The sequence below is a fragment of the Marmota marmota genome, unplaced genomic scaffold, assembly GCF_001458135.2.
Source record: "Marmota marmota marmota unplaced genomic scaffold, marMar, whole genome shotgun sequence".
Taxonomy (NCBI): Eukaryota; Metazoa; Chordata; class Mammalia; order Rodentia; family Sciuridae; genus Marmota; species Marmota marmota.
Window position 1 is genome coordinate 8,463,139 of NW_026000185.1, and position 22,389 is coordinate 8,485,527.

At 51.1% G+C, this 22,389-nt stretch overlaps 1 protein-coding gene across 8 annotated transcripts in view; it reads right to left on the bottom strand.

Annotated features, from left to right (window-relative positions):
• Positions 1-22,389, bottom strand: part of Rab11fip3 (RAB11 family interacting protein 3) — a 61,614-nt gene that overhangs the window by 10,527 nt on the left and 28,698 nt on the right. Inside the window, exons 3-7 of one of the 8 annotated variants that reach the window (XM_048789484.1) lie at positions 18,277-18,368; positions 12,051-12,262; positions 7,224-7,373; positions 5,298-5,432; positions 2,442-2,477 (exon numbers count right to left, since the gene is read on the bottom strand). In XM_048789484.1, coding sequence (XP_048645441.1) covers positions 2,442-2,477; positions 5,298-5,432; positions 7,224-7,373; positions 12,051-12,262; positions 18,277-18,368 — 625 coding nt within the window. Of the gene's footprint in view, positions 1-2,441; positions 2,478-5,297; positions 5,433-7,223; positions 7,374-12,050; positions 12,263-15,892; positions 16,008-16,079; positions 16,381-18,276; positions 18,369-22,389 lie in introns of those variants that run through there. The other 7 variants (XM_015491034.2, XM_015491033.2, XM_015491035.2 and 4 more) reach the window with 7 other exon arrangements.

Here is a 22,389-nt window from a genome sequence, read left to right on the forward strand (position 1 = left end):
AGGGGTCCCAAGGAAAGGCATGGGCCCTGGGGGTCTTGCTCAGCCTCACCTGGGTCCAGTCATGCCCACAGGTGTTGCCCCACCCATGGCTGGGAGACACCTGACTCTGTTGTCCTCACACCGGGGTGGTGAATCTGAAAATGCTAGTTCAGTAAGAGTCCACACAGTTCTCAGAGCTGTGCAGACAGAGAGCCTCGTGTCCATGTCCTTCCACACCCTGGACCCTCAGCACTGAGCCAGGCTCAGAGCTGTGTGACCTTGAGAGAGTGCTCAGTCTCCATGAGCCTCTCTCTCCTGGGAAATGGGGATCTTTAGGCATCCTTCAGACGTGCTTGAGGCCATGTTTACCAACAGCTGCACTACAGATCCAACTGAACACTCAGAGCCATCACACTAAAAACCTACATCAGCTTATCAGCAATGGAGTTCTGCTTCCTCTTCAGCATTGACTGGGCCTGCACACTTCTCTCTTTCCCAATAAATGGTTTGGGAGGTGAGGGACACTGCCAGGTTACAGAGCCACCACTGGCTGCACAGAACCTACCACTTCAGCTAGAATGTATATGCAAAAGACTGAAAACTGCAAAGTAAATCACAACTTTCCTGCACTTCCCAAGGATCTGATGGCCCAGGGCTCAGGAAGCTGAGGCAGGAGCAGGATGAGCTGGAGGCCAGCCAGGGGAACCTGGTGAGACCCTGCCTCAAAATTAAAAGAAAACGGGCTGGGAGGCATCTCAGTGATAGAGTGCATGAAATTTATATGCAGACAGACTCACTGCAGAATGGTGTGCCTCTCTGCAGGTAAACTCTAACTGCCAATACCTGTAAGCAGGGCTATTTTACAACAAACAGTGTCTATAGAGGAAGAGTAAGTTCTTGGAAAGATGTAAGACTAAGTTCTTTAAAGGATGAAGCCTTTGTGCCCAGTCCTGTCTCCTCTTCAGCTTGCTAAACGCCTCTCTCTGCTTTTCCCAGGACGTGTCCAAGCACAAGGCCCCAAGAGCTGTTGCTAGGCCCAGTTGTGGGAGGCCAACAGGACATGGCTGAGTGGGTCCTCTCTTTCCTCAGTCCTACTAGACACCATGTGTTGGGGACAAAAAGCTCTCATGACAGGGACATTAAGGTGGACATGCTAAAGAATGTGCATCCTAGATTCAGGTTGTGCCTGAGAGCCCTAGGTTCTTCTCAACCAGAAAAGGTGGGGTGCAGACCTACACCTCTGCCTGCTCCAGAGCCCAAGCCTCAAGGGCCACAGGAGCTGCAGCATGAAGAGGGAGGCAGGAGGCATGAGCAGCAAGACAGCCAGAACCCAAGGGGAGCAGGCCCATTTCTCTGGCTCATTATAATTAGTGGAAATATTAAAGTCATCATAAAATTCTGAACTTCAGAAACAAAGAAACACTGTAGAAACTTCCCGAGAGGGAAAAACTGTCACAAAGAAACAAAAATAAAAACACATTAAACCTCTCTGGAGCAACCCTGGCCCCAGAAGCCAAGCAACAGCTTCCAACTTTCTAGAAGAAAATTACTCACAGCCAGGGCCCCACATGGGCAGAGCAGAACTACTCCCAAGGGGCTGGGATTTACCTCCTGGCAGCTCTTTTCTCAAGATAACACAGGAAGATGTGCTAGGCAAAAAAAAAAATGGAGATAAGGGGAAGGAAGATGGGGACAGAGCCAGGTGATATGATCCCTGAAACAAAGGAACTTGGGGTATGGGGGAGATGCCCCAGGACCTGGAGATGTCCTGCCTAAATTGGGCAGTGATGGGAGGGAAACCCTCTGGCCTCCACAAAGGGCTGGCTGTGGAGGCAAGTAAGCAACCTCAGTGTCCTGGGAAGGGTGTCTACACCCCACACCCTGCACAGGGGATCTCAGACTGTCACAGAACTGGCCTGCTAGAACTTTCTACAGTATGAAAGCCAGGAGAGACACTGTAGGAAGGCATGGGCTGGGCAGCAGGCTCTGGAGCAGCAAGCCTTCACTGGGTCTCTGAGATGACCTGCAGCATACACTGGGGGACTGTAGTGTCCTCCAGCCCAGGCAGGGAGCACACAGTAACAGGGGAACACCCAAAAGTCCTAATCTATACTTCCCAGTCTTGGGCCCAGTCTAATCCGTGGCCCTGGACATTCTTTCCACAACACATTCCCTCCACTGACTTCTATCCCAAACCATGAAGTAATTTATTTTTCTTTTTTTTAATATTTTTTTTTAGTTGTAGGTGGACACCATGCCTTTATTTTTATTTATTTTTATGCAGTGCTGAGGATCCAACCCAGTGCCTCACCTGCGCTAGGTTAGCACTCTATCACTGAGCCACAACCCCAGCCCCCCCCATGAAGAGTAACTGTTAAAAAAGCTTTTTAAAATGTTTTTTGAAACTAAGATTATCAATGCATTTCACAGTATAGTCAGCAAGCAGTCGAGGCTCTGCCTACCTTGCCACCTTCCTGCTGGACAACTGCTTGGCTGGGCTGTGCAAAAACCAAACAAACAGGAAAAGTGTCAGGACCAGAGAGAGGAACAGCAGGAAGCAGGAAGCTCAGGCGGAGGAGATAGTGGGTGCAGGCATGCAGCCCCCAGCCCCCTAGCTCTGTCACAGGACACCCATGCAGGACAGCGAGGATGGTGCGGCAGCACCCTCTAGACCCTGATAAGGCAACCAGCCTATAGCTCAGAGCTGGCTAGGGGCCCATGTCTGTCCACAGCATTGGTCAGCAGCCTGCCTCAGGCACCTCTGAAGTCAAATGACTGCCCAGAGGCCTGGTCATTAGGCCCATCAGTGGTTCTGACCTAGGCAGCAGCACCCCGGCCCAATACCTGTGGGGCAGGGGCTTAGAGTCCTGGGAGGTGGCCAGTCCCAGGGTGAGTGTCCATCCAATTCAATGATCCACAGTGGCAAAGGCCAAATGCACCCTCCTTCTGGTTCCTGAAGCCTACAGGGTGACCTGCCAGACTGAAGCTCAGGCAAGGAAGATAATTCTCCAGGCAAAGGGGCTGCCCACCTGGCATGGTGGCAGGCGGAGGCCACGCTGCTACAGCCTCTTGAAGAGATCTGCCCCCTCCCCGTCAGTGCTCTGTTCACTGACTCAAATTCACCTTCACACTTGCTCTGAAGCTTGTAGGTGGATCCCAGCACACATTTTTGCGTTTCGTATTACATCTTGCCAGCAGAGGGCACTGGAGAGACAGAGTGAGTTCACTAGAACTAGGCTCCTCCTAGTCCCTTAGCATTTGTGCCTCCCAGTGGCCTTCTGGTGGCACTCCACTGGAGCACATTGTCCAGCAGCCTGGTAGCTGAGTGCTTCTGACAAGACCACTCCTGGGGAACAGCTGTCCTGGTGGCCAGGGTGATTTTCCAGCAGGTTCTAAAAGGCAGGCCCCATCAATCCCCGAGAGTGCAGCACCCCTGTGAAGTCTGTTGCCTACATTCCTGTGGGATGGCAGCCCCAGTTACAGGCCCAGACCCCACTCTAAGTGGGCAACAGCTTGCCCTTGGCCTCTGGTGGCAGCTGCCTGCAGCCCTGCTCAGAGCTCTCTGGCCACACAGCCACACTGCTCAGCACTACACTGCCCGTTCGAGGCACCACGTGGCTCCTCTCCTGACTGGGCCCTGCTGGCGTTGGGCAATCCTAGCATCCCTGACACTCTCTGACAACAGGCCAGGGTGGACTGCTCAGGCTACCCAGCAACCCTCAGAGCTGGACAGGCAGTTAGCAACAGAGGTCATGATTTAAACACACCCCTGGATAAGGAAGACTTCTGTTTCTACAAAAGGGATGGTTTTCTCAGACTTCCTGGTACTTGGAGAAGGGCTTTCTAGCCACGCCAAGAGGTAGCCTAGCCTGTTCTCTGGCCTGCAGGTAACCAGGGCCACCTTCAGGCAGATCCTTGGCATGAGAACAGATGGCTTCCACGTGGGAATCCTCAGCAAGAGAAAGACAAGACACATTTCCTTTCACAAGAGGCCTGCACTCAGATGCATTCTCTGGCAGGGGGCACTTCTGCACAGGAAGAACACCAGCCCTCCCCAGCCAAGCCAAGGCTTCTTCGAGAGCTGCACTTCTAGCTGAACACCATGGTGGGTAAGAACTGGGCTCCCCTAAGTAGAGGCCAGTTCCAAACTGCGGACCACTGCAGTCATCAGAGACAGGTTCCTCAGGAGTGCCCCTCACAGATTGCTCTGCCTTGTTGACATTGCCAGGACCCACCTGGCTCCCTGATGCTGCCAATTGACTACAAAGGCTGGGTTACCCCATTCTCTCCAATGTGCCTGGCACTTGCTGGGGCCTGTGCTGTGCGGTGCTGCAGGAAACACAGGAAGGAGCGTTAAGCACACACAGATGTGGACAAGGGGAAGGTGGGGCCACTGAGGCCACTGTTGGGAGGACTCTACCTAGCTGAAGCCCAGAAGGCACAGGCAGGGTAGGGCATGCTCCACCGGAAGCACAGGTGGCCTTGACGGACTCGGAAGGTCTGCCTTTCTGCCACCCTCCCATAGCCCACAGTGCGTCTGTCCAGCTGGAGCCTGTGTGGTCACTCACCACCTCTGCTCAGCTGGGACTGCTGTGGGAAGCTTCATAAGTAACCATCCCTCAAAGCAGCCTACCCTAAGGGCTTGCCCATGTGCAAAAACAACTTTCTAGAGGTGAGTTTGTGAAGTTGTGAGGAACTGGCAGGAGGAGTTCCCTGAACATCGACCCACGCTGGGTCTGCTCACAGGACAGGACAAGGAGGGCTGCGATGTAAACCACAGCAGGAGGGAAGAGACACAAATGGGGTCTGGCCAAGGGGCAGCTACAGGCTGGTGTTTAAGACAGAGCAGCAGAATTGGGCTTCCCCTGTACTTGGGTCTCTGGCTACAGCACAGAGCCGGACCTACTGAGCACACACAACCCTGACTAAATTGGCATTCCCAAAAGCCATTTAAAACCATGCTTCTGAAGACCAATCTTTAAATTTCCCATTTCAATTAAAGAGAATCACTTAGTGAAATGTGGGAAGCAGCCTCATACACAATGGACCCTTCATTTCCTCCCCCAAGAAGACAATGGCCAGGAGGCTATTCGTGCAGATGGAAGAGGGAACAGGAAAGCAAGCACAGCTCACAGCATGCAGGGAGGGCCAGGCTGCAGGAAGAGTCCCACTGTCTGGATACCCTCCTTTGCTCCAGAGATTGGGCCGGGCCTGGGAAGAAGTCCCCAGCATTGGCCAGACCAGAGCCACCAGCAAGGGGCTATGGGAGTCTCCCTCAGCCCAGAACAGAGAGCAAGGCGATGTGCTGCATCCGTTACCTATTCATCTCAAGATCATTCAGGCGGGCAGAAAGGTCCTCAAGGCGGTTGATTTGTTTGTGGCACTGGCTACAGTAAAACTCAAAAGCCTCGTCAGTGAGGATGCTGTGTAGCTTTGAGGCAAGCGGGTCGGAGCTAGAGAGACAGAAGCGACAGTTCAGCACAGGGGAGGGCCTGTCGGGTTATCTGTGATGCCACATGAGGGCCGGGGATGAGGTGGGCACTGGATGAAAGCATGCTGGAAAAGAACCAGACAGAACATTCTGGCTCTCTAGACAGCCCGTGTGCTCTTCTTCATTATCACCCCAAGGAGCCTGTGACACATACCTCCTGCTCCAGGTGATGCCCACTAGCCAGATCTGTCCTGGACAAGGCACAGTACTGGTGCAGCTAATGGCTTCAGTGTAAAGCACAACCTTTCACCAACAAGAAGGTGAAGGAGCTCACAGCTTTCTCTTGGCCAACATGGCAGCAAGCCCTGACCACAGCTGGAGCTGGCCTGTTGTACCGTTTTACACATCAGTGTCAAGAACCATGCACTACAGTGCGTTGCTCACAGGCTGTGCTTTTCTTTGGTACCCAGGGGCACTTAGCCACTGAGTCACGTCCCAGCCCTTTTTAATATTTTATTTAGAGATAGGGTCTTGCTAAGTTGCTTAGGGCCTCACTAAGTTGCTAAAGCTGGCTTTGAACTTGCAATCCTCTGCCTTGGCCTCCTGAGCTGCTGGGATTACAGTTTATGCTTTTTTTTAAAAAAAAACAAACATATTTATATTTTAGTTATAAGTGGACACAATCTCTTTATTTTATTTTCATGTGGTGCTGAGGATCGAGCCCAGTGCCTCCTGCATGCTAGGCAAGCGTTCTACCTCTGAACCACAACCCCAGCCCAACAGTTCATGCTTTTTGTTTGTTTGTCATGTGTGAGAACTGTGAGAAACAGAATGTCATCTCTGGGGATGCTCACTGACCTCCTGTGACTTTGCTTCAGGGGGTCCCTACAACTAGAAGCAGAAGTTAGGAGGTCATCCTTGGGGCAGTAGGGCTCACAGGCTAGTGGAAATTCTTTTAGAAAAGTTTCAATTTAAGGAAAGGTGGAAAGGAAAACATTAAACGTAGCACAGAAGTTTTACTTTTGAATGAAAACTCTGGGTAAGAGGCAAACTACACAAAAGGAAGAAACTCTACAGCAGGACAGAGATACAGGCTCAGAAGTGCCAAGTTCAGCTGGATGAGCCCACTGCCTCATCCCCAGGGACACCTCAGAGGACCTCCACCCCACAGTGGCTTCAGGAACAGCCCTACTGGCATTGCTCTCCACAGGGCTGGCAAGGGAATAATCTCTTCTTCTGGTTGCTGGTTTAGAGACTCTTAGCTTCTGCTGTTGGCAGTGGCGGAGAACTATAGGAGCCTCTAGCAGACTCAGGTCCTCAAATAGGTCAAGCCAGGCAACTCTGAACTCTGCTGGGATCTCCTCATGCACAGCCCTAAGAGAAAGTAGGTGTGTCACCCCCACTCCAAGAGTTATAGTTCAGTTATTCAAAGCCACAACTTTCCAGAGAGTTTAGGAACGTTGGGTAATTACAAGCAAGTGTATCTGAGGACTTGCTTGAGATTTTAAAACCTCTTTCCAACCAAGCCACAGACCATGGAGTGGTCCATGACCAGGTGCCAAAGAACCTGCATGTCAAGTTCCAAGCACACCTTCAAGCCTCCTGGAGCTGCTGAGACCTCAGAGGTTTGCAGTGATTGGTGGTATGTCAGCCAACTTCCACCCAGATGTAAACTTAAAATCTGAGTGTGGTGCACTTGACATCACCTTGAACACAAAAAGTTTTCTCTTACCAACATATAGAATCCAAAACAGAGACACTGGATAACTACCCAGGAAAAGGGAGGGAGGGGGTAAGCTCAGGGCCACTTTACCTGGGAGTGAGGAAAGCGGTGTCACTGCAGCCCAGCTCCCCACTGCAGAGGGCCTCTGAGGACAGCTCGGCCTCACTGCCCTCACCGTAGTCCTCAAAATGTTCCTCGCTGCTCATCACCATGACGACAGCCTGGCTGCGAGGGCGGGGCCTGCAAAGGCAACAGAGGCCACCTGGCTGCACAACCACACCTCCCCACAAGTGAGTTGCCAGCCATCAGCCCAGCTCCACTGTCCTGGGAGAACATGGAAGCAGGTGAAGTTGATTTTAATGAAATACTCAGCCTGACAAATAAAGAGCAGCACCATCCAAATGTACTGGATTTCTCACATCTTCCCTCACAGGACACTGTGTGTCAGGCACCAGCAGAGCCACATGCATGCAAAGGATCCATACAGGTCCAGCTCTGAGATGCTCAGGGGCAATACAGAACACTCCTCTGGCCAGAGGGAACCACAAGGGACTGGCATGCCAGTAGCAGGCAGGAGGCCCACATGGTGCCCCTCACAGGGAGCAAGTCCCAGTTTTACATCCACAAGACACGCACGTCATTGCCCAGTCCTGGGCAGCCAGGTGAGCCCAGGGCCTCAGACACAGGAGCCTTCCAGGAAGAGGAAGCACCCTGAGCTCTCTGTGGATCCTAACCATGGCCTCTCTCTCCTAGTTTCAGTCAACCAAGATCAACCGAGTCCAAGAATATTAACTGAAAAATTCCAGAAATAAGCAATTCCTACATTTTAAATACATAATTTTTTAAAAAAATATTTCTTTAGTTGTAGATGGACACAATACCTTTATCTTATTTATTTATTTTTATGTGGTGCTGAAGATCAAACCCAGTGCCTCACATGTGCCAGGCAAGTGCTCTACCACTGAGCCACAATCCCAGCCCCTTCCTGGGGTGGGAGCAGGGCTCCTCCACCTGGGATTTTTTTAAACTGGGGATTTAACCTAGGGGCTCTTAACCACTGAGCTGCATCCCCAGTCAATTTATTTTTTTATGCTGAGGCAGGGTCTCATTAAGTCGCCTAGACTAGCCTTGAACTTGGATTCTCCTGCTGCAGCCTCTGGAGTGGCTGGGATTAAATATTTTTTACCGCAGTATTTTTTTTTTCCCCAGGTACCAGGGATTGAACTCAGGGGCACTCAACCACTGAGCTACACCTCCAGCCCTATTTTGTATTTTATTTAGAGGCAAGGTCTCACTCGGATGCTTAGCCCCTCACCATTGCTGAGGCTGGCTTTGAACTCGCAATCCTCCTGTCTCAGTCTCCCCAGCCATTGGGAATACAGGCATGTGCCACCGTGCCCAGCCATAGTATATTGTTTTAATTGTTCTATTTATTACAAGTTAATTTTAAGCTGTTACTGTGCCTAGTTTACATATTTTAAGGTAAGCCTTTTCCCAGTGCTCTGCACACAGGAGAAAACACCATCTTTGGGCTCCATACACACAGCTCCAGCCTCCACTGGGTGCTATAGCCTGTGCCTACTGTGTGGAGTATGTTCTCCAGTCACCCAGAAACTGAACTGTGTGGCTCACCCTAACTACAGGTGGACCCCTTGTGGGGCATGGTGACAGAAGAGGTGGTCCCTGGCAATTATTTCCTGCTTCTCAGGATCGCCAGGCACCTGGATCCTGTGAGAGAACTCCTACAAGGGAGAGGACTCCACAGGGGCAAGCACACGTGGCCATGGGGCCAGGTACAGCTGCCCTGGGCCCAGGTGGAGGAGCCCTGCTCCCACCTCAGGAAGGGGCGAGTGACAGGATATCTTGCACTCGGTCGTCCAAACACTCTTCCTTCACTGAGTCCACAGAAAATGGGAGCTATCAGCTTACGGGTCAACCAGATCACTGTCACTAGCAAGTTCCTCTAATACCTGCAACTTTAGCATTTCCAAAAACCATGTCCCAAACCAGACACCGGCCTGTTGTCCTGCAACCCTCAGGGCACCACACTGTTTATGCAGCTAACATTGCAGGTCAGGAACCCTCCCAAGACAAACCTCACCCCAGGATTTCCCAGGTCTGGCATTCCCTCACCTCTGACTACCTAATTCAAATTAACTTGTGTCAGAACACTTTTTTTTTTTTTTTTGGTACTGGGGATTGAACTCAGGGGCACTCGACCACTGACCCACATCCCCAGCCCTATTTTGTATTTTATTTAGAGACAGGGTGTTACTGAGTTGCTAAGCACCTTGCAGTTGCTGAGGTTGGCTTTGAACTCAGATTCTCCTGCCTCAGCCTCCCTAGCCATTGGGATTACAGGTGTGTCCTACCGCGCCGGCCCAGAACACCTTTTTTTTAAAAAAATATTTATTTTTTAGTTGCAGTTGGACACAGTACCTTTATTTATTTATTTTTATGTGGCGCTGAGGATTGAACCCAGGTCCCTGCACAGGCGAGTGCTCTACCACTGAGTTACAACCCCAGCCCTTTTTAAAATATATTTTTAAAATTTTTTTAGTTGTAGATGGACACAATACCTTTATTTGTTTATTTATATGTGGTGCTGGGGATCAACCCAGGGCCTCATACATGCAAGGCAAGCGCTCTACCAATGAGCCACAACCCCAGTCCCTAAAATATTTTTTTAGTAGTACATGAACACAATATCTTTATTTATTTTTATGTGGTGCTGAGGATCAAGCCCAGTGCCTCACATGTGCAAGACACATGCTCCAACATTGAGACACAGCCCCAGCCCCTAGAACACTTTTTAAGAGCACTGTAACCAAAGTTAACAGGCCTTACCACAGTGCCCCTCTACGCTTGTCCTTCCCTCCATCCTGCTGCAAGCCAAGGTGCCAATTGCACTTGCTGCTCCACGTCCACAGGGCAGAAGCCCCAGAGGCACATCCCTCCAGGCCTCCATCAGAACAGCACACCTACATGGGACACCCAAACCCAAGGACCTGGGCAACAGAGAGTGAGGTCACGTACAAGGATAGACACCAGCAGTAGAGTGCTGATCCGCCCAAGTGCAGCAGAGCCATCACCGTCCCAGCTGCAACTCATCTCCCCAAACCACAGCTAGTTCTCAACATGTGCAGATATAGAGGACCCCAGGGATCAAAAAGACTGTGAAAAATGAGGCAAAGGACTTGCACCCTACAGTGAGCTCGGTGCTCAGAGTGGCCTCGACCCAGGAAGACAGTACAGAGCAGCCCCCACATAGCCACCTCACAGGACCGTAGGTGAAGGGGAGACTTGAAAAGGCAACTTGCTCCAGTAGATGTCTCTCTGGGCAATGACCCCCACCTTACACCACACACAGAAGCCAGCTACGTAGAAGTTCATACCTGAACATGAAGGCAAAAGAATCAAGCTTTAAAGAAAGCAGATACTAATATCATAATAACTATGGAGTAAGCAAGATGCTAATTTTGCTGAAGAAAAATGGATAACCTATACTATCATAAAACTAAAAACACCTGCTCCTCAAAATGAAAGGCAGACCAACAAAGGAGAAAGTTTCCGTAACACAGGTGCTAAGGACTCACATCTACACCACTCTGTGCTCTGAGGCAACAGAGCCCACCTGACAGTCAAGGCAGGCCACACCCTACCATGGCTACTTCTGCAGACAGTAGCTATGGCACACCTGCCTACGCTCCCCCACTGCCAGATACCACCTGGCCTCTCACAGAAGCCTGCTGACAACAAACAAGTGGGTGCTTCACAGAAGAGGAGCTCAAGGGGGCACTAATCCTAGGAAGAAGTGCACAGCCTCCCAGACTCTGGGCTATGCCACTGCTGCCCCAGAGCTGCAGGCTCCCTGTGGGGAGAGCTCAGGCGACAGAGAACAGTGGGACCCACAGCCGTCTGTGAGCTGCCCGTGACTGCAAGAGCTGTGGGAACTTCAAAACTGCAGTATGTGCCCCCAGTGACCCACCATAGTGCTTCCAGGGACACACAGTGCCCACAGCAACTTAACTCTCAAAGCTGGAAATAGGAAGGAACTTAACTCCCTTGACATTCCATCAGGTTAAAAACTGTGGCAAACTGGTCCAGTGGGATGGGATCCCCTAATGATAAGGAACAAATGATAGATGCCTATGCTCCAAAACGAAATGCGTCTCAAAACCTGAAGGTTAGATCAAAGAAGATGGGTGCTTACAAGGGACCCCTGCGTACATGCATATAGGTGAGGTGGCAGGGCTTGCTGTGCAGGAAACATGCCCAGGAGGAGGCTGGGGGCACCCTGGTGAGGGCGTGGGCTTCCCACAGGACAAGCTCTTCACTCTGAAGAGCCAACTGGATGGGTACTCAGGCCTGTGCACCAGCAACACTGTAACACCTGGGCTGTGCTGTGCACACTGATGAGTGCTGAAAATGAGGAGAGGTACAAGAAGAAAAAACAATGCAGATGCTCTGGGCTGCTAGCTGTGTTGGCTCCCAGCAGTGAGGGGTGAGACAGGGCTGTTTCCAGGGTCTATGTGGGCTGGTCCTTCCTTTTCCTAGCACCCTGGCCATTCCCCAAAAATTTCGAACACAGGATAACTGGGACACCCTGGGGGCAGGGCAGGGGATCAGAACAGGTAGTATGGATAGGGTGCCACAAAGACATCTGATGAGCACTGTGTTGTCCAACTCCGAAGAAGTGTGCTGACAAGACATAGGAGACCAAGTCAGGGTTTGTCTTTTGAGACACCGAAGCCAAGGCCATTCACTGCCAGGAGAAGCACCTCCCACAAGGAGGCAGTGCAAGAGACTGGGCAGCAGGGTGGCTCTGTGATGACAGGCAGGAACTGCCGAACAGCACAATCCATGGACCATATCTGCCCAGCTGGCAGTCCCCTAGGAGGTGCAGTGGGCACACACCTGCCTGGGAGGAGCAGTAGAGCACCATGGTCAGTCTCCTCCATGGTGTCCAGGCACTCAGAGGGCACAGCTGAGCCACCAGCGCTGTCAGCATCCCCCTCAGGCTGCAGCTCAGGGTGCACCAGGGTGCTGGTGTCCTCATCAGTAAAGGTCTCGCACTCGCTGTAGGTGCTCTCTGAGCCCATGTACGCACTGTCCGTCACCTCGTTGGCCTGGAAAAGAACACCAACAGACAGATCAGCCTGGGCAGCGAGGTGACGCTGCTGCAGAGGACATACAGGCCCAGCAGAAGTTCAAAGCACGTCTCTAGATAGAGATGATAGTTTATAAAACAGGATTGGAGTCAGGTTCTGTTTTTTGGGGTTTTTTTTTGCGGGGAAGTGGGGGCAGGGGCGATAAAGGTAAGCACAGACTCCACCACTGAGCCACATCCCAGTACCACAGTTCTTCCATTCTGGGGAATTTTTGATTTTGGGTTTTGTGTGTATGTATGTGGTTCTGGGGATTGAACCCGGGGTGCTCTACCATTGTGCTGCCCCAGCCCTTTATTATTTTTTTTTTCTGAGATCAGGTCTTGCCAAGTTGCCCCGGCTGGCCTTGAACTTCCCATCCTCTTGCCTTTGTAGAGGCTGGATTATAGACGTGTGCCATGGCTCCTGGCACATATTTTTTAAAATAAAAAAAATAGAAACATGTACAAGAGCAGACAAAAACACTTGGAGTCAAACATTTTTGGTTGTACTGGGATACAACCCAGGTCCTCATATATGCTAGATAAGCGCGCTTATCACTAAGCCAAAACCCCAGCCCTACTTGGCAATCATTTTTAGTCAGTTAAATAAGCATGCATAAGACAGACGCAAAGTATCTCAACAGCACAGGTGAAGCCCAGCAGAGCCCTCCTGTGGCTTCTGACATGAAGGCTGCTCACGACCGAGGAGTTCACATCCAGTGGTGCGAGAAGGGCCCTCACTGGAGAGTCACCATCAACTGCTGTTATGTCCAGACTGCTACTCTGGTATGCAGTCAAGGGTTAGCGTCTAAAAACTCACCAGCTTCTAGCTGATCATCTGCTTTTCACTGGCCATGTCTGTTTTTACTCTTACCAGCACCTAGCATAGGCTTGGCATACAGCAGACAATAACATCCATAGTCTGTACAAATGAACTTAAAACTAAAGAATCATTAAGAGGACATTTTCAAATCAAATGGAATTCAATCTCAACTTTCACTAAAAGGCACTTGCAGGTCAGGAGCAGTATCCAGCTTTTATTTCATGCTCACAATCTCAGGTTAATGATTTGTAAACAAGTAAGACTTCAGAAAAGCTCCAGTTTTAGCAGGAAAAAGGTGCACTTTAAACCCCAGATCTGGTATCACAAGGAGGATAAGACATCAAGGACTACCCACAGGACTCATTGAACGTTGGAGCTTCATCTCAAGACCAGGCCTGGGCCTTTGGGCCAGTGGGAAACCCAGCTCCATCCTCACCCACCATTGAAAGCCATGGGATTCAACCTAGAGCCTTGAGGCAGCCACCTCACAGGAGTGCAGGTAACACAGGCAGGGGCTTTTTAAAGCACAGAAATTAATGTGAGAGGGCACCAGTCTCTAGAGGGTAGAAAGCCTGACTAAGATAGGGAACAACATGGAATATGCAACTCTGGGTGTCAGATTACATCCTCAAGTTTTCAAGGGAAACCTAACCTTCTCCAGAATCTAAGAAAATTAATTCATTAAAAAAAAAAAACTAAGGGGGAGCTGGGGATATAGCGCAGTCAGTTGGTAGAGTGCTTGCCTTGCATGTACAAGGCCCTGAGTTCAATCCCCAGCACTGGGAAAAAAAAAAAAAAACCTAAGGGGTGCTGAGGCTGTGTGAGGCACTGGGTTCGATTCTCAGCACCACATATAAATAAATAAAATAAAGGTCTATCAACAACTAAAATAACAACAACAACAACAAAAAAAAACTAAGGAATCCATAGGAAGAATCTGCTTTGAAATAAAAACCAAAATGTCACCTTAAGGCTAGGCATGGTACAGGTCAGTAATCCCAGCAGCTCTGGAGGCTGAGATAGAAGGATCCCAGGTTCAAAGTCAGCCTCAGCAATAGCGAGGCACTAGGCAACTCAGAGAGACCCTGTCTCTAAATAAAATATAAAATAGGGCTGGAGATGAGGCTCAGTGGTTGAGTGTCCTTGAGTTTAATACCCCCAACTCCACCCCCCCCCCCAAAAAAAGTCACCTTACAAGGTGTCAACTCCAGTTCCATTCATTGCCCTGAGTAGCTCCCTCCAAATAAGGCAGGCTAGGACCCCACTTGGCCAGGGCTCTGGGCTGGCCTGCTAGCCTGCTGTCCCCTGGGGGACAGCACCAGAACAGGACACAAAGCCTAACTCCAGCCTCTGAGGAGAGCTGCTAGCAGAACAGTACTCATAGGTGCAGCTACAAACTCTCCCACCAGCACTTGAAAAACCCTCCTTAGATTTGTCAAAATGTGATTATCAACAAAAGAGCAGGTTCAGCTCTTCAGTATTTAATGAAAATTTTCCAAAAGAATGTTGCCCATTTGCCGGGCATGGTGGGTACATGCCTATAATCACAGCAATCTGGGAGGCTGAAGTAGGAGGATCACAAATTTGAGGCCAGCCTCAGCAGGTTAGCAAGGTCCTAAGCAACTTAGGAAGACCCTATCTCAAAATTAAAATAAAAAGAACTGGGAGGTAGCCCAGTGGTGAAGTGCTCCTGGTTTCAATTTCCAGTGCTCCCCACCAAAAAGACCATTACCCCTTTTCACAAGGATAGTCCCCTGAAGCCAGCACCAAGCACTGAGTCCTGGAACAGGGGAACAGGCAGAGCTATACACCTGACCCTCAGCAGCAAGAACCATGAGGTCAGATCCCAACCAGGAACCCACAGAGCTGGCTTCCTGTAAGCAGCAGCCTCTACCTCAAGGTGGGCCCTCTAGAAAGCCAAACACTTCTAGAGAGCCCCGTGCTTGTCCCTGGCCCTGTGGACCCTGCTCCTCACCGATCACCCTGACATCGTAAGCACTCTCTCCTCAAATGCAGATCGCAGTGGGAACCAGGCACTTCTCCTTCCAGGGAGGGAGGGAGGCCCAGGCGCTGGAAGCTGCTCATGTCACAGAGAGTTCGGTCAGGGCAGCATGGAACAGATAGCGCCATCCTGACACAGGACAATGGCACAGTGCTACAGACTCTGACTGCCCTGCGAGCCTGGCAGGGACACCATGTGCCAGGCGGCCTCCCACCTTTCAGACAGACCCAGGAGGGTGGCCGCTGCCCAGCCTCAGGCTCTCGCACCTGAAGCAATATCTACCACTGGGTGGCCCAGCCCTGCATGTGACAGGTCAATTCAGCTCAGACTTGTCCCTCTATCTGTTCCAAACAAGGCACCAACAGGGTCTTGCTGGTCTTGTCCACATAGCACTGCTGTGAGCACTTGGGTCTTCCTGCAGGGATAGTAAAGAGCCTTTAAGTCAGAAACAGGAAGCCCAGGGAGGGCATAGGAAGTGGCCCAGTCAGGCAGGAGGCCGAGAGCTGGGAGGGCAGGAATACCTAGTTTTTCCCTGCCAAGATGCATGGTTACAGCCAGCTACTGCAGCATATCCCACACACACACTCAGTGAACCAGGAAGCAAGTTTGTTTCCTAGAGGCCTCTCCAGAGAGGCAATGGAGCATCTTGGAGCATATTGCTTACCCACAGCCATGGACGCACCCCAAGTACAGCACCCCTGGTCACACCACACCTGCCAGCAGACAGACCCAGCTTGGCCCAGGAGCTAGCACGTCTATGCCAACAACTTCTATTACTAACTCACTTGAAAAATCCAAAGCACTTCTTAGAAAATTTCACGATTTAATACATTGTCTAAGCTGAAGATGGATGGTCCAAGGCCATTGCGGGTGGCTCCCCCGAATCCAGGTCACGGCTCCTTTTTCCCTGAACCTTCCTCCTCCATGAGACGCTGAATTCTGGGCACAGTACACACTAGCATTGCCTCTTACCCTCAGATGTTAGCCGGTACCTTCACAGGGTTGGCTCTGTGCATGGGCTCCAGGGAGGGTGTGCCAGCAGGGCAGCCTCCCAACCGCACCTCCGCGTGGACCAAGTTGCTGTTTTCTCTCCACTCAGTGTGGTCTTCCTATCTGCTACTCATGCTGGGCTGCTGCAAAACCTGTGTGCCTGCCGGAAGCCACATCACAGCATACGAGACAACCTAACTGCTCCCAGACATGCTCTGTTAAGCCCATCGCTGGTGCTGGCCAGGCCAGGAAGGGAGAGGCAAAGTCCAGGAGATGTCCTTGCTGGCTGTAACAAACAGTCAGGGCCCAAAACAGGCGGCTTTTGTTTTACGCTTTGATAACAGTCTGTACTAAGGACACATTTCCATCACCTCTCTAAGGACACCAGCAAGCAGGAGGCAGCACCTAGGAAGCGTGGCCAGGACCCCTCTGGGTGGTCTTGTCATCTGGGGGGGCCTCTCCTCTCTGCAACTGCCCACTGCACTTCTAGAAAGACTTAGACAAGCTTCCCTCCCAGGACAATCTGGGCAATATCAGCCCCACCTCCCTGACTTGCCCATGTCAATGGCCTCCTCCTTTACAGGCACAAGCCCAAGGGTCCCGGGGAAGCTGCAGCTCCTGAGCAGCCAACTGCACCTGTACCCCATAGGCACTGGGCTAGAGCACACAGTATTCCCAGTTAGAAAACTCCATTCTGACTGGAGTCATTTTCAGAAGACCAGGCAAAGCTTATTGATCCCTGCAGATGACCAGGAGCAAGGCTCCAAGCACAGTCAATGGAAGTAATGCCCTTCTGCACTCAAAAAGCATGTGAGACTTTTATGATTATGTGATGTGCAAGCTTTCCATTCTTTTAAGAGTAGATGCTTTTCATAAGTTTCACAGTGGTATTTAGTGCTGCTCGTCTGAAAATCACACCTGGAAACCCCCAAAAGCAAGACATGGAGAAACGCAAACACACAGGACTGAGAGAAGCCAACACACTATGCTCAAGCTCCAAGGTACTATAGGAGGAGGAGGCCTGGCAGGATGCCCTCGCTTGGTCAGAACCACAGAAAGCACAACACCAAGGCAGCTGTGTCCTCCTCGTTAGTGACTAGGTACCAGCACAGTCCCACCAGTGTGAGACATTCGTGGGCAGAAGGGTGCACACAAATGGACAGCTTCTGCTGGTTCCATTCAGTAAACCTAAAACTGATCATGTGACAAGGGAGCTGAGGCTCAGAGCACAGGGTTCAAAGTCCAGCCTGTTTGCTGCCTTAGCAAACTGCAGAGGGCTGACTAGGGCTAGTGCTTGCTACCTCCAGCCTCTCTGGCACGGCTGGAGGGCTTAGGTTAACTCCATGTTGTTCCTTGGGGAGATGGGGTTTCACTATGTTTCCCAAGCTGCCCTCAAACCCTGGGCTCAAGCAATCCTCCTCCCACATCAGCCTGCTGAGCAGCTGGGACTATAGGCTCCATGTATTTTGTATTGAAAACATTCTACTTGGGAGGATGAAGCAGGAAGATCCTAAGTTCGAGGCCAGCCTCAGCAACTGGTCTCAAAACTTTTTAAAAGGGGTGGGATGTAGCTCTGTGGTAGGTAGAGTGCTTGCCTACATGCATGAGGCTACATGTTCAATTTCCCAATACTGAAAATAAATAAATGAATAAATGAAGCAAGCATTCCAGACCCAGCTACCAGATCTCCTGCCTCTTGGACATGCTTACAGGGTCTGTCTTTCTTCACCGTGACGTCCCTAGCTATGTTGGCAACAAGGGACCCACAATTAAGGAGACACATTATCATGACCACCCTGGATACACCTGGGAGCAGGAGGTGGAGAACAGTGGAGCAGGACGCAGGTATTAAGTCAAATGTCCCCAAACATAAACACTGCTTGAAAGTTCTTCAAATCTTGCAGACTTCTGCTGCATGCAGAGGGTGACAGTGCTGTCACCACAGAGCCCTGACAGCCCACCCAACGTCTGCTCCATAGATGCCCAAGGGAAACTCCTGCAAGAGCCCAGGAATAGTGTGGGGAGTGAAAGGCCCGTAGAGCTCAGAGTCCAACACCCAAATACCCGCAACCAGGTGCGAAGATGGGACAGATGCTTCATCCCTCATGAGGGGCAGCCCTGGAACAGGACGCAGCACAAAGAGGAAGAAGCTACACATCAGGCTTGGGCCAACACTTGCCTCGTAGGTGACGAAGTCGTAGAACTCATCAGCGCAGGTTGAGGAATCCTCATCCTGGGCAGGCACCACGCTGGGCAGCTGGCTGTTAGACTCTGTGGATACAAGATCCAGCACTGGTGAGACCACTGGAGCCTCCGGAGGTGCAAGGTGCCACACAGTCAGGAGTAGGGAGGGTCTGGAGTTTGCTGTGGGGGAAGCAAGAGGGGAGAGGCCAGCAGGGCGAGATTGGAGGCCACATCCCCAGGAAGTGGGGTTCCACCAAAGTCTGGGCACTGGTGTCAGGGAAGAACAGCAGAACTTCACTCCTCATAAAAACCAAAGACCACTGCCAAAGAAAAAGAGCAAGGCACCAAGCCCTTCAGACTCTACAGAATGCCAGGTACTAATAATCCAGACTTAGGAGCCAAACCCCTGGTGACAGGGGAGGCACGGGCTCCATGAACCAGCACAGGACACACCCATCCTGCAGCTGAACTCACAGGCAGTTTACATTCCCCTCTTGTACTTGACTATCTTCCAAAATGCACATTTCCTTTCATAGACAAAACTCATGAGGGACAGACAGAATTCACTGCTCTTCAAACACATGGATCCCACTGCACTTGCCTGCCTCCTTCCATGGGAACTGAGGCAGAGGCAGGACACACAGGGCAAGAAGCAGCAAGGCAGCTTCTGCCTCCTGGTGTCAAGATACATCAACCACTCACTCAGCATCTTCACCATGACCCACCTGACACCAGCCACATATGGAAAAAGCAGAGTCAAGTCTCTCGAGTGCCAAGTTCTCCTGGGAGAAGCTCTGAAATAGGATGGCTTCCTGCAGCTAGGCTGGAGGGACCAAAGAAGGTTCCTGCTGTGATCTGGACCACGTGGGTGAGTATCACATAGTTGCCACAACCCAAAAGGTCTGGGTTAATGGGGAAGCAAGGATGGGCATCCATGGAGCAGAAGGGCATGCTACTGCCCCATCCAGTTTCTAGATGTCTCTCAATAAAAATCATGACAATTATTTCCTGACAGTGTGCAAACTAAAACCTTCACACACGTGGCAACTCATGCTGTTGTCCTCTGTGGTTTTCAAGAACCACAAGTCTTCTTGGGGCTGAATGCAGCATTCTGGGGTGTATGACTGAACCTCTGGGGAGCCAGGAGTAACAAGGTCTCAAGTCCAGCCTTGCTTGGCTCTTCAGGCAGACCCGGCCCTACCCCACCATAGTGGCCAAGGTTCCCACACTGGTGTAAGTTGGTTGTAGCAAGCTGCAGCAGAACTACTCAAGCTCATGACGCAGATGCCACTGGCACAGATGGGACCATTAGAATTCTGCAGCACTGGAGGGCCCATCTTCCCAGGGCAACGGGACTGCACACTTGGTCACAGGTCAGATTGCTGCTGGCAGGTTGCCACCATTGGATGCTGGAGTGCTTGCACTTCTTAAACGGAAATTCAGAACTCAGAAGTGTCAGACAGCCAGCACTCCAGCACCTGGACACGTGATTCGGGTGGCACCCAACCTCAGAGTCCCAGGGAGACCTGAGCACAGCTTGTATTGTTTGTATCCTCATATCAGCTATCTCTGTAAGAATGAAACAATGTTCAATTAAAATTGAAAAATTCTAACCCCCATTCCCCTTATTCTTCCAGAGCCTGAGGTGTACATGAGCCAGAGCAATAGCCTATTTGTAACAAGTCCTTCCCTATCTCACTGTTTCTGAAACAAGGCCTGTAGCCATGACAGTAAAATCTCCTGGCACTTCCCTGCAAACTAGGTCAACACATCACGTAGCCTCTGCTAGTCCCCAGTGCCGGCAGCTGTGCAGGCTCCAGGCAAGGTCTGAAAAGCATCCGTGGAAGGCAGTCTGGGCTATCATGTGTTCGCTCCTTTTTCACACATGCTATGAAATAATTTCAGGACCACCTCTGCCTTGTTCATATTTTCACTCTCCCTCCCTGATGAAATCTAAACAAAGTCTCAAAATCACAAACACAGAGAAGCAAAGCCATTGCCTCAGCCCCAGCAGCAGCATGTCCCACATCTGTGGTCCCACTAGCGCTCCTTCCCTAAGCCCACATCAGCTCTGAGAGCAGGCCCACCAAGCTGGTGCTGAGACTGGGCTGGAATTCTAAGGCTGGTTCTCTCACAGAGAAGATCCCACAGCACACGGCCTGGCCTGACCTGGCCGCCTACGCCTGTGGACACCTACTGCCTGAACACTGGCAAAGTCTTCTTTATGAGTGTTATACTGACAGACACAGTTGCCGGTTCAAGACCCACATGACCCAGGAGCCAGCCTTGGGTCAGAAGCTGGTAGTCTTCCTGCTAGAGGGCCACATTCTTGGAAAGGATGGACAGAGGGCTGGCCAGCTCACTGCAGCCTGATGTGGGCCTTAGCCACCCAAGGCACAACACCTTGGGCCTGGGGATATAACCATTAGTTCTTTCCAGTCACCCAAGTCAAGCCCCCAGGTAGTCCCACAGCTCAACAGGATCCAGAAGAAGATGCCATTGTCTCAGCTCTTTCTCACTCATACCCACTGCCCTAGGGGCTGCTGTTCCTCCCAGACTTGACTTTGTCAGGAGACCTGAAAAGTACAACTGCCCAAATCAGAGGAAGTCCGGTCTGGACTCTCCCTGACCAGCCACACACATAGCACACAGCCAACAGGGTGCTGAGACTACCAGGGAATGTGACCACAGAACACTGCCAGCCTTGTGAGACAGGGCAAGGTGACTAACCTGCAGAGGCCAGTGCATAGCATTCAGCAGGCCACTGAGGCAGACAGGTCACTGTAATGTCTGTGACGAGAGGAGCAGTCTTGAGGAAGAGCTACCATGCTCACAGAAAGCACGTGGAGTCACAGCTGCTTCCTGCTACTTCTCACACATTTGTCACACCTCTCCACGGCCAGCAAGTGACCATGCTGAGAGGCTGAGGGCACAAGCAGCTCTGACCACTCCCCATCGAAATATGCTGTCTTGTTTCCCTCCCACGAATTCTTAAGTGCTAGACTTTTCTACAGAGGCTCTGGCACAGCCCATGACAATTAACACACTCCACCTCATTCTCCCTCTCCTGGTCTTCCAAAGTGGCTCAGTCAATCTTTGGTTACATAAATACTCCATTTAAGCACTAGCATTGTGCAAAGCGTGTTTGTGGCTGGGCTGAAACAGTCTCTTCCATGGTCCCTGCCCCGTGTACCCATCACCCTTCTACCCCACTCGGGTGGAGCTATGAAGGGTCCCACCACAGACAGCCAGCTCCAGGGAATCAGGGTTAAGGTACCACCAACAACCCAGATGCCTGCAGAGGGCCAGTATGTTACTTAAGAATAACAATGAGGCAAATCCACAGTCAGCCATGTCATACACCTATAATCCCAGCAACTTGACAGGCTTGAGGCAAGAGTACTGCCAAGACTTTGTCTCAAAGTAAATAAAATCTGTTTCCTTTTTTTTTTTTTTCCTCTTTCTTTTGCAGGAATAGCTGACTTAAAGTGTTTACTAGACTTGTCTGATACCTTGGTTTTCATGGATAACCTAAATTAGAAATGGATAAAACACTTTTAACATTGTTAGAAATATCAAGGTGCTGTAAGAAATCAAACCCTGGCCAGGGTCCCTCTCTGGTAATCACACTTCCTGTCTCCCACCCTCCACGAAGAGGGCTCTGGGGCTGGCCTTGCAGTCACCTGGGTCCCCGCCTGCTGCACTGATCAAAGCGGTGCCTTGCCCAGGAGCCCTCATGCTGCTACCCACAGGCTTACCCCCTTGCTAGAGCACCAAGGAGTGCTCAAGGCCAAGCTGGTGCCTGCACAGGTCTGGATAAAAATGGGAGACAGGGCAAACTCAGGGTTTCAGGAAACCCAGCCCCTTAGTGACACTGCCAGGCTAGAATATGGGGCAGAGACAGACAAGACAGCTACTGAAAAGACCTGAGATCCAAGGTCATCCTGAACCTGACCACACTCAGTGACCATGGACCTCCTACCCCCTGCCAAGGTCTGATGGGCCCATGTGCAGCACGAGGGCAGAGGCTATGAGTGAGACACCCTACTGCTGTTCCCAGACCACCAGCAGGAGACAGGGGCTTGAGAAGGAACAGTACCAGCAGAGT